The sequence below is a fragment of the Anas platyrhynchos genome, chromosome 7 (assembly GCF_047663525.1).
Source record: "Anas platyrhynchos isolate ZD024472 breed Pekin duck chromosome 7, IASCAAS_PekinDuck_T2T, whole genome shotgun sequence".
Lineage (NCBI taxonomy): Eukaryota > Metazoa > Chordata > Aves > Anseriformes > Anatidae > Anas > Anas platyrhynchos.
The window spans coordinates 10326556-10343332 of NC_092593.1; the positions used below are offsets into that span (position 1 = coordinate 10326556).

The 16777-nt window shown below is 37.3% G+C and overlaps 1 protein-coding gene and 1 long non-coding RNA gene across 32 annotated transcripts in view; one reads left to right on the top strand and one right to left on the bottom strand.

The window, feature by feature from the left end:
- NCKAP5 (NCK associated protein 5) overlaps nt 1–16777 on the bottom strand; it is a 435119-nt gene that overhangs the window by 80739 nt on the left and 337603 nt on the right. For all 31 annotated transcript variants that reach the window (XM_072040698.1, XM_072040699.1, XM_038182175.2 and 28 more), the window contains 2 exons: nt 11959–11997; nt 5650–5769 (listed from right to left, as the gene is read on the bottom strand). In XM_072040698.1, the coding sequence (XP_071896799.1) occupies nt 5650–5769; nt 11959–11997 (159 nt within the window). The remainder of the gene's footprint in view (nt 1–5649; nt 5770–11958; nt 11998–16777) is intronic.
- LOC119717477 (uncharacterized) lies at nt 12429–15506 on the top strand. The gene is made up of 2 exons (XR_005267068.2): nt 12429–12667; nt 13649–15506. It is a non-coding gene; the product is annotated as an uncharacterized lncRNA (long non-coding RNA).

Consider the following 16777-nt stretch of genomic DNA (forward strand, 5'->3'; position numbering starts at 1 on the left):
ACATTTCTTCAGCATGTATGTGAAGCTGTAAAAAGGGTAAGAAATATGGTTCCAATAATATATTCCGATATATGGAATATATTATTCCATGTCGGTGATTTAAGCTGAGATGAAATACAGAGCATTATGTATCACTGCAGAAGCTGTTATGCCTTATTTTTACTTTAATATTTTCTGAGAAAAAAAGGCCATTTGCCAATCTGTTCGGGAGTTGGAGTTTCAGAAGATTTGCAAATACGAGTGCCCTGACAATGTGATGGATACCAAGGAAGAGAAGTGAAGTAAGAAAATAAGCAGGTCAACCGCGGGAGTTTCCAAACTTCACACACAAATTTGCTGATCTTGGTCTCAAGTCTGCGTGCTCTGTGAAGAGCCCAGAGGCAGCAGGCAGGACGAGTGGCTGGCTTCTGTCAGACGGGAATTATGCTGCTGCTCAGCGTGTAACGATCCAGTTATTTAAATAGATTTGGACTGCTGACAAACTGTTTTCTAACAATGTGCGATGATCTTTAGCTTTAATTTCAAACCCTCCAATACTTTCTTTCTGAAATACTTAACCATTTCATATATCTAATTGCTGGAAGGTGATGCAACTTCACTTTTAACCTTCCGCATTCAGACATCATCGTGTCTAACGATGTCTGAACCAGAGGTCAGGCTCTGAGGCCAGACACTCCATCTCCTTTTGTCAGGTGTTAGGGCAATTAATTGCCCTTTTTCCTTCTCATATATAATAATGTCGTCAGTGTAATTTACCCCTTCCTGCTAAGTTGCACAACTGTTTCCATCCAAGTGCGTACAGTTACAGTCTATCTCATATGTCTCGCAGTTGTCAGGTTATTACAAGAGCTAATGTCAATGCAGTTACAACAAAGTAGTTATTATTTGAATCTAAGGATTCAGCAGACTGTGCTATAGCACTCGAAACAAAATCTTAGACATGAAATTAAACAATGTGGATGGTCCGTGAGTAATAAATGAAACTAATCTAGCCAGAGAAACACAATGAGAAAATGGATGCTTCAGGAGTTCTCCCTACCTTGTTCTGGAGTTGGTAAAGTAGCATTTTTATGATGGGAATAAAAAGGCAATGAAAATACAGTTTGGGATCAGAGATACTGTAAATCTTGTGATTAGTAGTATTATTTTATGCTTTCCCAACTATGAAAATTTTATTACTTATTTAATCAAGTAAATCAATTCAATAAATGTTGCTACTCTGCACTTTTTAACACCTTTCACTGTAAGTTCCCTGCCTGCTTTATAAACAGCAACCTCCTGGATGAAAAGTGAAAACAAGAATTTTATCCATGAGAAGAATTTATCTAACAAACATTTTCCTTTTATGTAAACAGAGATACATTATATAAACGACTGCAATATCTATCAGAAGGCAAACACCAACCCCTTTTACCTCTCAAAAACTCTATGAATGTCATCCTTGTTGCAAAGGAAAAACATTCAATTCTAGAATCAGGTTTGATGGCAATCACTATATTGTCAAGTAGGAGTAGAACAAGAGGGCTAACTAGAAAAAAAAAAGGCCCGAGACAGATCTGTCTCAAGACTGAGTAGTCTATATCCAGTAAAGTCAAACAACTTTATGAGAAGACAGAGAAAAAGTATAAAAGTCTATAATTTGGTTATTTTAATAGTTTTACGTTTCTCTGAACAAAACACTGTGCCATTTATTAAAAATGAATAAATAAAGGAAAGACAGAAATTAAGTGATATTAACATTTACATTTAAACCTATTTCATATATGCTATACATGACCATGGGCAAATCAAAAGTGGTAGGTTTAATCTAAGGCTGCTTCTTTTTCCTACCCTTACCCTTTTTCTTACCTTTTTCTCACCGGTTTTCCTACCCTTACCCTTCTTATCCTTACCCTCTATTTAGATTTATCTCACCCCTTCATCAATCTTCTGAGCATCACCTGAACAAATTTGCCTCTTTGCTTCCAACCAGTTCCACTCTACCCTATTTTAAACCTTTGTCTGTCATTCCCAACTATATCTCCCACTGGCAGATGAAATACAAAGTACCTCACCATAATGGAGTTCCTGTTTTTCTTTCCCAAACCTTTTTTTTGCCATGACAGGCAGAATTTCGTCTCCTTTTAGCAACCATATCAACTGAGGAAAAGGAAGGCTGTCTTGGCAGAAGCCACTCCTCTGTGATAGTTTCTAACTAAGCTATTCCTCTTCTTCAGATGGTGCTGAGACAGAAGCACTTTTCCAAGGCTTCTAAATTTTCAGAAAGCCATTTCAGAGAGATTTATTGGATAATATAAAACAAAAATAAAAACAAACAAAAAACCCACAGGTTATCAGATTCTTCCTTATTTACCTAACCTAATAACCCTAATACTGGATTTGTAAATCACACTGTTCAGTTAGAAAGAACGTCCCTAGAAAGACAGGGTAGCTCTTAAAATCATCCACAAAAGAAGCAGTGAAAAAAAAAAAGCTTGAGTTATCTCTTTCTCCTCCTTATATTTTGCATCGGAGCCTGTGTTATTTAATCTTTTCATGACAGGAATGAGATGTCCTCTGTATCACAGTCACTACAAGCAGTAAGTACACCAGAATTTCTAGCAGCAAAGAACTTATATGGCAATCTACTTAATCACATGCCTCAAGAAAACACATGTATTTCTTTTAAAATATTATTAGGCCCTTCAATTTCATGAGTACTTACTTTTCTTGTAAATGCATGAGAGTGTAATACTTTCAATAATAGTTTTATAGTGAAGGATTCCAGAAGCAGTCATGAAAACCTTCACTACATGATTTCGTTTTTAAATTGGAAGCAATCAGTTTTTCTTCTGATCTATGTGAGAAGCACGATGAAAAACAACGCAGTGCAATCAGTACTGTACACAGGCTGCTATTCTGCAGTCAAGTTCAAGACATTTAAATCAATTTGTTTACTGGGAAAAAAAGTGAATGAACTGATTTCTAAGAAGACACAAATTGTGTAAAATTTGCTTAAAACCAAATAACAAAGAAACTTAGGGTAATGGTGAAATCTATTTCACCTTATTTAAGAAATCTATATTTCTGTTGAACTCTGAGATACTCAGAATGTTTATGATTTAAAAATAAGCTCAGTCTTTCATACAAGAGTTTTCTAGTGCCAATCACAGAATGAATTGATGGTAACATAGAAACAAATCACAGATTCAGACAAAGTAACTAGTGTTACTTATTTTTAGCTTAGACCCTGTTCTGGAGCTTTATTGAAAATTTCTAATTGTACTGAGTATAAATACTTGTAGGATGAGACCAAAATGTAAATTATATTAAACTTTGCTGTACCAGACAGTATGGGAAAGGTAAAAGTAACACCACCACCACCCCCAACAGTATTTGTCCATTCACTTTGATCAGGGCTGTGAATTAACAGAAGTCTCCTTAACCACACAGTTAGTACTCTACTGGAGAGTGAGAGATTTAAACAAATATTTAGTTCTTGCTCTAAACCTGCTGTTTATGCATTTCCAAAAAAGACATAATCCAAACTTTTCTTCCATTTTTGTTTCAGGCACACAACAATATTTGCTTAATTTCAGCCCTAAGGAAACAGTCTTCTTTAGATTTTACATCCCAGTCTACAAGATCACAGATGACACACCACTAATTCAAGCCTGGAGTAAAATTGGAGAAAAAAATAGATTTCTGGAAACTCACTAACTGACTTTTTGTGTGTGTGTGTGTGTGTGTGTAAAAGTGACATATGAAGTGTTTTAACAGAAGTTCTTCATTTTCTCCTGTACACTGCAACTTGTTCGCTGCCTTTTTTTTTTTTTTTTTTTTTTTTTCCCCCGAGGGGGGTTAAAATCTGTTGATAGTGTAGGGACATAACAGCACATTTTGTCATCTGTGTGACATGGACCTTAAGAATGATCTTAATTCTCTTTCTTCTTTGGCAAAAAAGACAAAGCAGTGAAAAAAGGGCAGGGGTGAGGGGTGTGGGGGGAATCTACACACATTGCCTGCCTGCCAAACTGTGCAGGGACAACAATGTAAAACAATTTGAAGCCCTCTCTAAAACCTACATCATTTAGTCCTTTCTTCTACTTGGTGCAGGTTCATCTCTTTCAACTTCCTTTGCAGCAGTGACACAACCCAGTTTCAAGGAACTGAAGTCAAACCATCGATCCCACTTTTCAGATGTTATCTTACACTTCTGTAACACTCCCAAAATAACCTGGCCTTATTGTTGCCACATAACTAGGCAGTAAGGAATGTGAAATGTCTGACTTCTGTGCAACCTAACCCAATACTAACACTGGCTAGAGTTAGGCACTTTGGAAACAGAACAAAATAAGAAAATGGGAAGAAGGAGCAGGTGATGGAACTGTCAAAATCAGAAGTGAGCAATAAACGTGCATGCTGCAGTGGATGCATTAAAGACTGAATAAATAAAGATGTAACAGTTTTACACAGCAATCATGAGTCTATGGAGGATGAACAAACAGGCAAGAAAGCGGGGGGCAGGAGAAAAGAAAACAAAAGAACGAGGGTCTTGACCAAGCAATACCCAAATCAACACAAAATGAGGAATATGAGGACAATGCAGGAACACAGATCCCTGTGATGGTGACCTAGCACCACTCTGCCTGTGCTTTAGTTTCACAGCTATTTGCTCTCACTGTGGGGATTCCTTGCCCTTAAGCACCAGTTGGTGAGCAGACCAATGTTTTCTCAATAAAGAACCCAAAAGGATGAGAGTTAGCAGCTGTCAAGTGTTGAGTGATAGTGCAAAGGCTAAATTTTACTTCAAGATATACTTGCACAGCATCAGACAATTTTAATAAGATGCACATTTAATATCATTTAACTAGGTGAGTTACCCAAATTTCTCCCCTTAAGTTTATGATTTTTTTTTCTCTAATAATAATAACATGCATTGCCAAAGCCAGACTTTGCCCCGTTGTTTGAAACTCGCAAAATCTAGTTAGTCTTCATTTACTGTTCTTCTAGCTCGTGGTCAGATTTGTTGGAAGTTCTGCAAAGCAATTCTACTTCTACAAAAGGATGTCAAAAAGATGGATTAATTCATAATAATGGACTTTGCCAAATCAAAAGGGATACTGAAACATCTCTTATTATTCCAGAATGGCAAAGGAGTGGGAGATGGGTCAATTGGTTCCTCAGCTATATCCTCCCATGAAAGGTTAAAAAAAATATCTCTGTAAGCTTGTGAAGATGTACTTAAGTCCTCGTAACACATATGGCAGGAGTTAAATAAATGGGCTGTCTTCTTGCAGGAAATTACACTGTTCACCATCAAGCAGAATGTTAAGGAATCTGAGTTTCTCTCCTGCAGAGGGATAATGAACCCATATAATTCCATTTATCATAGTGAAGAAGCACTGAAAAAGAAAGTCACTCCACAGGTATACTCCTTTTTCCACATTTGCACATAATATGTAATCATAACTCATTGGTGTACACTTTCAGTTTCAGTGGTATTAGATTATAGATAACTGACATTCTTCTGATATATTAAATCTACCAACTGTCATTTCCTGCTTATTGACATAACCTTAAGAAAAAGAGAAGAAGAGAAGAAGAGAATTTTATAATTGTGAGAAATATAATGCTCATGGCTTTCCTTCTGCAAAGGCCATTTCCTACCTGAAGGAGGAGGTCAGAAGCTGGTTTGACTCTCTGCTGGAAAAGCACACTTAGCGTTCGATTCTGTTGTTCCAAATCAAAAACTCTCGTTTTCAGCTTTATACATTCTTCCCTCAGATCCTGCAGCACAAGGGAAAACAGGAAGATTAGAAAGCAGGTAACAGAAGCAATTTTAAAATCTCTATGTAATGTCAGACTCTAAGAAGGAATTTAGAATTTAGAATAGTGCAGTCGGAAGGGACCTACAAAGATCATCAAAACCAACTGCCTGACCACTTCAGGGATAAAGAAATTAGAGCATGTTATTGAGGGCATTATCAAAATGCCTCTTGAACACTGACAGGCATGGAGCATCAACTTGTATATATATGAACAACATAGACAGCTTTTAAAATAATACAGATCAGAAAAATTTGCTACTTCATTTTCTCTGGTTATTCGATCATCACATGATAACATCAAAAAATTCTTGTAATGAAAAATGACAGTTACATGCTACATCCTTTAGGAGTTTCTGTTAGTATAAAAACTGACTGCTAGCAACATGTTTCATTTTGCATCCTGCTCAAAGCAGAAAACAGCAATTAAGATATGAATATTGTAATAAGCATACGCTAAGGAAAAAGCTTCAGCCACACCATAGCAGAAAAAAGTTCAAAGAGGCACTGTGCCTTCAAGGTACTCTTCTGAAGTCGCATCCCTTCCCTGCTTTTTCTGGAATAACCAAGTCAGCAATGCTGGCTGCATGTTGTGGATGGTCTGTATCTTCCCCACTGTAACTAGTCACTGTAGAGGAGGCCAGGCCTTAGATGTCGATTCACCAGACACACTTGTGAACACGATCCTGCCTGCCATTTCCAATATGAGGTACCAAAAAGCCTTCAGATAGGCCATTAGAGCAGCAGTAATGCGTAAAGACCATTAGAAGCAGAGACAGAGTGTGAAACCTCTGCATCGTAAGGCACGGGATGTAACTGCCACAACTGAAAGATGCAGGTCTTTTAGCCAAGGCTATGGCAAGTTCATCATGAACAAGCCATTAGTGGCTTCCCTATACAGCAAATTATCTATCCTTCTATCTATCCATCTATCTATCTATCTATCTAATTTCTAATGTCAATACAAGACCTGCTTTTCCTGGCCACATGGAGGAGTAAGGGATTCTATCAGAAAGAGGATTTTGATTTTGGAAAGAGCTGAATTGGATACTCCTCCTTCCCCCATAATTTCTGAAGCTGTCTACTTTGAGGTATGGGAGCTTCTTAAATTAAGAAGAGCTGTTTGCTAATAAAGATCACATATAAAAGTAATAAGCTGCAGCCATGTCTAGTTTTATTAAAAAAATAAATAAATAATGAACCCCCCCCAAACACCTTGCCTTATGCTTTTAAATTTAGGCCAGTTGCTGCCCTGTGGTATTGCCTAACTGATTTTACTTCCCACCATATGAAGGTGGAGAAACAGGCCTCTGGATCCCCATATGCTGTCCTGTCAATACCATTATCAACATAATGACCTACCCTCATGAGAAAACAACACAGAGGAGGAAACTGCAGTCAGATGTAGCCTAAATTCTTGCCTACAGTAGCTCTTGTCTCCACTGTAGCCAGCATTGAGGTTATAAGAGGTGAATACCCAATAAAGTAAGCTCATCTTGAGACTTTCAGAAAATTGTAAACATCTTTTTATGCATATAGTATGCATCAGATTTTATGATGCTACTGGATGAACGCAGTTATTTTCTCTTGATAGGTTCTCAGCTTAATATTTGTTTTAAGTGGCCATCAGGCTGTAAGTAAAATTGTTAGAGCCTTTTAACATAACCCCCCCAAAAATCTTGAATTTGATGTTATATAAAAAATCTAAAGCTTTGATTTCTGACAGTGAGACCTATTTTATCTCTGGTCTCACAGAAAGCAATCACTAATAGGAAAGTGCAAGCATCAAGACTCATCATTATCTGCCTTTCACAAATAATCAGAGAATTTAAAACAAAGCCTTGGTTGTTACAACATTATTTAACATTTCAACACTACTAAGTGTACTGAAAGGGAAAAATGATTCACAGAAACTGACACTGTAGAAAGAAATTAAATCTTAGCAATGCCTCTGCTCAAAACTTTCTTATCGTACAGTCCTAAAACCATAAGATTTATGTTTGAAACTTTAGACTTCCTGTAAAAAGTGAAATATAAGATAGTAGATTACCCACCCAGATGCTATAAACTGTGCCAATGGCAATGCCACTTATAGTACAGAGAAGAAATGAAGCACATTAAGGTAGCAGTATTCTGGTAAAATAAAATCTCAGTTTAGAAAGTTGAAGTCTTAAAATTACCAATTAATAAAACTATCAAATGTCTGAAACAACTCTTTCCCCTCCTGAGCGCAAAACGACCAGCTATTAAGATCACAATCTCCCAAATATGTAAGGTATTCCTACGGTCTCACTATAGCAATAACTGAGCATCTCTCTATTCTTGCTTTTTCTCTGCAGTATGAGTCCCACTCTTCTCCAAAATGGGATTCAGTGCCCATTTCTAGAGGTTCCAGAAATGTGCTGCTCTTCCTCTGAATGTGCTTCTTCTGTTTGAATAATCCAGTTCATTTTATTTCACTGATGAAAAAGGAGAAATGACTTTCCTACAAAACCCTGAAAAAACAATATTCCCTCAATATACTAATGAAGAAGGTAATATGCAAAAAGCAAATACGTAGATCAGAAGATAATTTAATTAAGTGGTATAGCTCAAATTTCAAACTGCTGATCTAGGTTTTACATGAAGAAAATAAAATAAAACATACAGTCCCTAGCACTTTTACCATCTCATGTGATATGAAGAGTCTTTGGATAGAAGGAGAAAGAATAGATGCTTCCAGTAAGTATCAGAGCACACACATTTGTCTCATTTTTTTTCTGACTTTTTAAATTTCCCAGAGGTAAAATTTTCTATTAGTTAGTGGTGGAAAATCCATATAATTTTGCCATATAGAATTGTGAATTTTTGCTGTTTGGCTAATTCAGCACAAACCTCAATTTAATATAGTTTTTTCCACAATCCACAGTAAAAAAAAGAAAAAGCCTCCCACATTAGAGAAATTCTATATGTATTGTAACAACCGACCAACTTGAAACGTGCACATTTAAGACTGTAATTCCATTTCAAGGTTTCAGTGACATTGATAAATCACTCAGGCTTTGCTCACTCAATTTGTGTCACCAGAATCTCTCGGTGGAATCACAGTCCTTCCACATACTGGTGAGTACACAGTGCTTTATTCGTTACATTACAGCATGTACTTAATTTAAACAAAAATTAGTCCTTGAGGGACAATTTCAAACTCACAGCAAAGCCTACGCAGTATGCGTTACTGTACAAAATCACTCCTCTCCATTTTCTGAAAGCTCCCGGCTTTTCTTCATGTCTCACTATGCCCCAGAGGTGTGTTATCTCACTGTGGCATGACTGGCTCTGTCTTACTGCTTAGCTGCATTACCCTAGATTTATCTGTTTACTGGTTACTATTTGGATTCAGATATCCACTTATTTGGGACTGGTGTGAGGAGCCCAGGTTCCTCTTTATTGCATGCTATTGTGTTCCTGTCTTTTCTTATAAAAGGACTTGTATGAATGGTGTCAGGAGAACTCTAACAGTTAAATATTCATTAGCATTTAGAAAAGTACCCTCTTTTCTCCTACTATGGATATTAAATTAGCTGTTATTACTCAGTAATAGGTAAGCAGCTGTTACTTCCCATCAATACTAAGTAAATCACTTTATTAAAATGTATTCAGATCTGTTTTTATTGTATCCATATGAACGCGCTGGTTCCTATGGGCTTGGGAGGATTCATTACTGAGAAAGTACATAGTCATCAAAATGTCTGACACCTTTGAAATGGGATTCAGGAAACTCCTCTATTCACTGGAAAACAACCACGTTATTCCCAAAGTAGAGATGAATACACTGAGATTAACCCTCTGGTAAATATTTAATCACAAATGGTTTTATATTACAATATGTGGATCCATTTTTTTGTGTGTGTTAATACATCAGAAAGTGCCTCCATCTTCATTTAAGCTGTACTGAAATGCAGGTTTGGGATTTTTAAAAAATAGCTGATGTTTCTAAAAGGTGTTACAGCAATAGCTCTGTAGGCTGCAGTCCTCTGACAATATGCAGCCCATACAGTATATGCGTATATGGAGAATAGGGAGTATAGGCAGAGTAATACAAGGCAGACAGCAGCCGTGCAAACTTGCCCATATGTTGTGGTTCACGAAGATCACTTCCAAGTTACAATAATTCCAAGAGCTGTAAGGAAATATCCCTCTTCTAGAGCAAAAAAGGCTTTGTCATGCTTCAGTAAGTCATGGGATAAAATAATGATACATGAATCCCCAACCTGTGGAAACAGCTGTTTTGTGGCCACAATTCTTGGGGGAAGAGATTTAGGGAATATTCTTACTTCTGGATTTCTGATTCCAGGAACATGTGGCCCAAACTGGCAATGGCACCCTCCAGAATCTTGCATCACTCACCTACACATCACCTCCACCCATCTCTGCCTCCACAGCAGGGTAGCCAAAAGCAGACTTACTGGGGGCAGAACATCTGCCTGAACATCTCCTAATCCCGTCCAGAAGGTCATAAAGTTGATTCGCAAAAAAATTGGTCCAACAAGGCGCTGAGCAGGGTCTCCATCCTTTTCCCTGCTGTCCAGATGAACTAGTCTGCACGTATTAGTATTCACTGACATGCAGATGTTTAGGGCTGTAGCTGTTTGTCTCTCCTGCTGCCAGGGCATGCTCCCTTCTGTTAATTTAGTTGGCGAAGCTGAAGGTCATCACACTCATGCCAAAGCAGTGCAGCAGCCACCCCGAAGCTACACCTATGCCCAGCCTCCTACCACCTCAGTCCTGAGCTGCATCCTGACCACTGCCTCAGCTTTCCTTGAATGCCTGCCCCAAACAATGAACCTAACAGGCTTTGGAGCCTCTCCCCTAAAACTATTCCCATATGTTGTTATATTTGCATCTGCAAAGGTTTTAGGTGCATGGAGGAGGTTTTTGATTATCTTGGTGTTTCTTGCTGCATTTTAAGAACATTATTTCTTGTCCTGTCATTCAGTGTAGACAAAACAGTTTATATTCTTCCTTGCACTATCTGCACTAAAAGACTGTATTTATGTTCCTTTCAGACTTGTCTTTTTAAAGCTAAATGATCCAAAACATTTTAATAATTGCACATTCATCAAGTGTTCTAGATCACACAAAGGATCATTTCATGAATACTGCAGTGTTTATAGCTTATTATAAATCTTTATATCTTGGGTTTGTTTATTTTTTGTTCTTTTTCCCCTAAGACAATGACATCATGGAATTGTGTTCAGCTTAAAGACCACATCTTTGTATAATTGTTTGTCCTACCAGTTAATCCCTGCTCTCTCTGGGCAGCTGATTATTTCTGCTTATATGTAATTACCTTGCTTTTCTCTCTATTGAATTCCGTCTTACTTTTTTTTCCCAGAACACTTTTTCATTTTGCCAAGATCTTTTTTTAATTTTACTTGTCCAGCTAGGTTCTATTTGAAACTACCACACTTCATATTCAACAGTTTGGAGTGTGAATGGAAACTTCAGACATGACTTGATCCAGAGTGGACCTTTACAGTATCTGCAGTGAATGTTTTCATTTTGACAGGTTTGCACAACCCCACAAGAATGTTGTTTATACAGTGCTTCCCTTGCTTATCCAGAATAATGGAGCATGAGGCCATCAAAAGACAAAATACACAATCTCTGTTGCTGGTCCCCAGCCCACAAGCAGAGTAGCGAAATTGCCATTCTAGACTCAGTACCCTCTCTTTTACCCAGGGAAGCACAAGCTGACACCAGGAAGTCTTTCCTTTCCCTGAACATGAGTGGAAGTGCCAACTACTGACTTGCACTGTTATTTTTTTGTATTTTATTTCACACAGGAACAGGCTGTGGGAGAGCCAGAGCTAATTATGGGTAAGGAATGGAGAAGTCACCATCTGGGGATGATTTTCAGACACTGTTTTGGTGTAGGTAAACAGTAAGAACTGGACATGGCTCCTATTTGATTGAGCCTTGAAGATGTACAGTTTCATGGACTTTTATTGACCTGTATTTCAGAAAGCCCTTGAATTTGGGCCAGTCATGTTGCAGCATTGGTAATTAAGTGTGCGAAAACTATTTAAAAAAAAGTACCCTATATAACAATATGTATATCTTAAATGAATGAACTTCTGTAAGCTTTAAGTTACACCGAAATACAACTTACCTTTTGAGTAAGTAAAGCCTGAACAACCTGATTAGCTACCTGAAAGAAATAGATAATATAGTTTAAGTACATGATCATATGTGTTTTTGCATAACATTACCTTCTTCTGTGGCTTTATACTCCATTTTCCATCTAAAACCACCATGAAACCTACTATTTTCATTATTTACTAGCATTTTCATCAGGTTATACTAGAAAGAATATATGAAATGCCAGTCATTACTTCTGTGCTAGTCTTTATAAACAAACATCTATCAATTTTAGTGTGACATGATGGACATTTCCTTAACTTCTGTCATCCTTTCTTTAAACTAGATTAAAACTTCACAGGTTTATATGCAGCTGTTGTGCATCAGCATGGATTGACTTGCATTCACTAGAGCTGATTTTTACCAGCTGAGGAGTCCTGAATGTTTTCATGAAGTTTAATTGCTTCTTGATTCAATATTGACAAAATGGTACATCTATCATGACAAGCAGAAACCATAAAGAGCCACAGAAAATTAAAGTACCTACTGTCATCAAAATGTGGTTGGAAGGCATTCACACCACACAGTATAATTGACTTGAATGACATTACACACCATTGATTAGTGGAACTATATATTCAATGGGGAATTGTTGAAGTTATTTATATTATACACCCTTTCTAATTTATATTTACCAGCAGGCATGGGGGGAAGAAGGAGGAATGGAAAGAAGGGCCGAGGTAAGATTTTCTGTTGATGATGTCTAACTTGCAAGTTATGTTTTCAGTGTAATATAAGAGTTGAAGCTAATTCATTTCTTCAAAAGATTCAGTGCTATTTGATCTAAAAGGTACCTTAGATTCGTACTCTCACAAAATTGCCTAGTATCAGTCTTTTCCTCTGAGCTGGTCCCTAAGTTAAGGCAGCCTGTGGAACAATGGTCCCATAAAATTGCTCTATACATGATTTAACAGAAGACAGACTAATATTAGAACAGTAATAAGCAACAGAAGTAAATATGTTGCAGTTTTGAAAAACCATGTGCCTTGCCCTATGGGCTTTCACAATCTACATCCAACAGCGTTCCTTCTGGCATATTCTTCCAATGTCTGTTTGCTCTACCTGAAAATTGAACAAGCCATGTCTAATACATTATTTCTTTACTTTCTGACATGGAGTTACTTTACCAAGAACTAAAAGGTTCTTAGAAGTGTATACAAGTCTCTTGCAACAGAATTGCCTATGAAATTACACCTATACCTTTATATATTGAGTGTAAATGACATGATCCGCCAAATTAGAAAAAAAAAACAAACAATTTTCCAGTGCATATGGGACAAATTTTCTAACTCTGAGTGTATGAAGTTAGGTATCTAAATGGACGTACTTGCCTATGATCCATAGCTCCCCTAGATCTCAGTAAGAAAGACATGGAGCTAGTTTCTTAACAAAATTAGGCTATTTGATTCTTGTATCTAGCAACTTGGCAAAATGTGTTGCTATTACTATTCAAAGATTTTTAGGTCTTTATGCTTGGTGGGAACAGTGGTGGGAAGCCTCCAGTGAAATGTTCTGCAGCAACTACAGTTAATTTAGCAGTCTGTAAGTGGAATCGTGTCCAAACTTTTGCATTTCAAATGAGGTTGTCATTCTAGTCCTACAACAGGGTTAGTGTCCAGATGGAAATAAACTTCTAAGCTATAAGGTATTTTTACTTACAGGTATCAAGAGACACCATGGATATGAACAATGTAAGCCAGCACTACAAAGCGGATAGTCACTACTACCAAACTGAGACCACTGAAGGCTGAAGGACTGGTACCTGAGAATACGTGAAATTCCCACTGATATGAGACAGAACTGTGCCTCAATCCCTGCAGGCAAGAGACTGTAAAATGACTTGACCTGTGAGTCATGAAGTTAACAGGGCAAACACAAGGCATAGAACCAACGTGGCTGGTTCCTCAGTCTGCTGTTACTCAGCATATGACACTGCTTGCCTTCACACTGCCTGCCTCTACTTTTGGCTTAATCGCTAAGATTTTTTGGTGAGATTTCTTTTTGTGGACTGCAATAAAAGAGATAAAAGATCAAGCTCCACTTTTCCCTTACACGATTATGTTTACATATACATATTATAAAGTGGTCTTAATAGGAAAGGTATAAAAGAATGAATCAGAGAAAAGAGACCCTAGTGTAACATCTATTACATCTTTTACAAGTACTCAGATTTTACAGGGCTGCCTTTAATGGATTTTTACATACGCACAAAGACATTTCAACTGTACTAAAATGAAAGGTGTTATATTTTATTCAAACTTCAGAATGAGTTTTTACGATGACTTTGTATTTTTTATTAGCTAAATGGATACGTATTCAATAATGTTACAGTTTAATTCTTAAAACATCAGCAAACATATTATCTAAGCTAAGTTACACAATTTCCTGCTTATAAGTATAGTGAAGCTTGACAGAAATCTCAGCTGGCACTGTAAAGTGAATAAACATGACATTACCACTTGCCAATAAACTGAGAGCTGAATTCTAGGATAGGAAACTAGGATTAGGCATGCTAACCTCAAACACTGAAAATATAGGAAGACAATCCTGGTTTTAGCATTAAATTCTTCAGAGATGGAAAGATACGTATTTGTGGTATTTGTGAAATTAAATGAGCTCTTTTAAGTATTAAGTACTGGGATGATAACACTTTCTTCCAGATGTTTCTTCTAAAGTTGTTTATATATACATTCCAATATGAACAATTACTTTAAAAATCAGTGAGTATTTATTTAATTTCATGAAGGACTCTTTTTTTTTTTCCCACAAAAATATTCATGCAATACATTTTATTTTCTCGAGATCTCCAGTAAGAATCCTTTTTTTGGAAAGGACTTTTTCACATGCAATACATCCTCAGAAGACTCTAGATGGAAGTGAAGGTTCTCACATGGACTGAGTTATTCACTAATTACTTTTATATCTAATCTCTATATTGGTACTGTAATGAAGCAGAATTTCCTGGGGAGGCCCCCAAGGGGATGTGCTCAGGTGGGTGCTAACTCAGGAATCCTGCAGAACTTATGATTATTAAAAAACGATTTTGCTGCCTAAGCCAACGGTAACAACTTCTTCACCTCAGTGCTCAGAAAGCAGTGGGTCCAAGTCTGTGCCAGCTAAAACAACGCTGGCTGCAGTGTCCCTGCCAAAGCACCATGGGAGCTCAAAGGGGAAGGAGGAGAAAAAAAGTGATACCAAATAATGGGAAAGGACAAGAAAGGGCATTGCACACACACAAAAAGATAAGCAAACAAAACAAAAAAGTAGGGAAGCACAAAACCACAGGTGACAAGAAGCACACTCTCCTGAAAAAGTTGACACAGTGGGAGAAGATGGATACAGCTGTGATAATATCGAAGAACTGTAAACAACCAGCCTAATGTTGAAAATAATAAAGTTCAGAGCATAGTTTGATATAATTATTCATTCTTCGAACTGCAACAGCATGTAAAAAATACAGCCTTGGATCAGAAATCCATCATGTTACTGCAAACACAGAATAAATACATATCATCTGTCCTTGTAGTGTGCCTGCAGTGTTTTTTCTGGGAGGGACAGTTATGGTGCTTTACACATCTCCAAAGTGTAGACAGATTTTGTCCAAGACAATCTAAAAAATAATTTTAAGCTCTGTAATTTAAACTAAAGTAAATAACTATGTGGTAATTTCATCAGGCCAATGTGCTAATTTCACTCAGGCCAACACAGACCAAGGCTCTGCAGCTGGCCCACAGCCACAGAAGAGACAGCACGCAGCCTGGTGGGAAAGTGCATCTGCAAATATACTACACTGGTGAAAGTGTGCATGTGCTGATGAAAGTCAACCTAAATTGGAAGCTTGTTGTACCACAGCTATATTGATCATGACAGTAAAACTTCAGCAAATGCTGATTGAAAATTTAAAAAGCTGGTATGAATGCATGAATTGTTATCTGCTATGTGTGGTTTAGATACTCGGTGTACTCTTTTTTCAAAGGTAGAGCTAAGAAGCCAGAATAGGTTTTATGGTGTTTTTTTTTGGTTGCATGTTAGCTAATTACTTTCACTACTACGCATTCCCATCGTAGAATGAGCAAATGATTTTCACTAAGTAACACTTTAAGCTACTAAAAGTCTCAAACTTATTTTAAGCTCTTGCACGTCTTTAAGAGCATTATTTCAGGAAAATGAGAGGAATAAGTAAACACCAGTAAACATCTCATCATACAGAGAAAGCTGTAAGCAATAGGAGAGACACTGCCCAAAATCTTGTATGTCCTAAGGCAGACATTTCTGGAATGGTAAGCATTGATGGAGTGCTCAGGCAGTAACTGATGGGTGAATTAGATAGCTGTAAATGATCAGAAGATGAGGCATGCAGTAGAAGTCAGCCAACTGATAGGAAAAACAAAAAAACAAAAAACAAAACAAAACAAAACAAACAAACAAAAAAAAACAAAACAAAAAAACAAACAGCATAAAGACCTGGGTATGTAAACACAAGGGGGAGCAGAGAGACAATTCCTATTACATAGGAAAGCTGGGGGAGTTCTGACAGAAGCACTGCCACCTGTGTTCCACGCTACAGAAAAGCAAGAGCACACAAAACCAAACAGGTAAATGATAATTTTCTCCTCTTAGGATAATTTACTGGGAGAAGGCATCCCTGCAAAAGGGCAACTATCTGACAATTTAATTCCAGAATAACAACATTTTTGGTGGCAAAGCCAGTATAGCAGTCAAGTTCCAAATATTGGTCACGGAGATACCAACTTTTTGGTGAAGACAAACAACAATTTACAGCAGAGGTC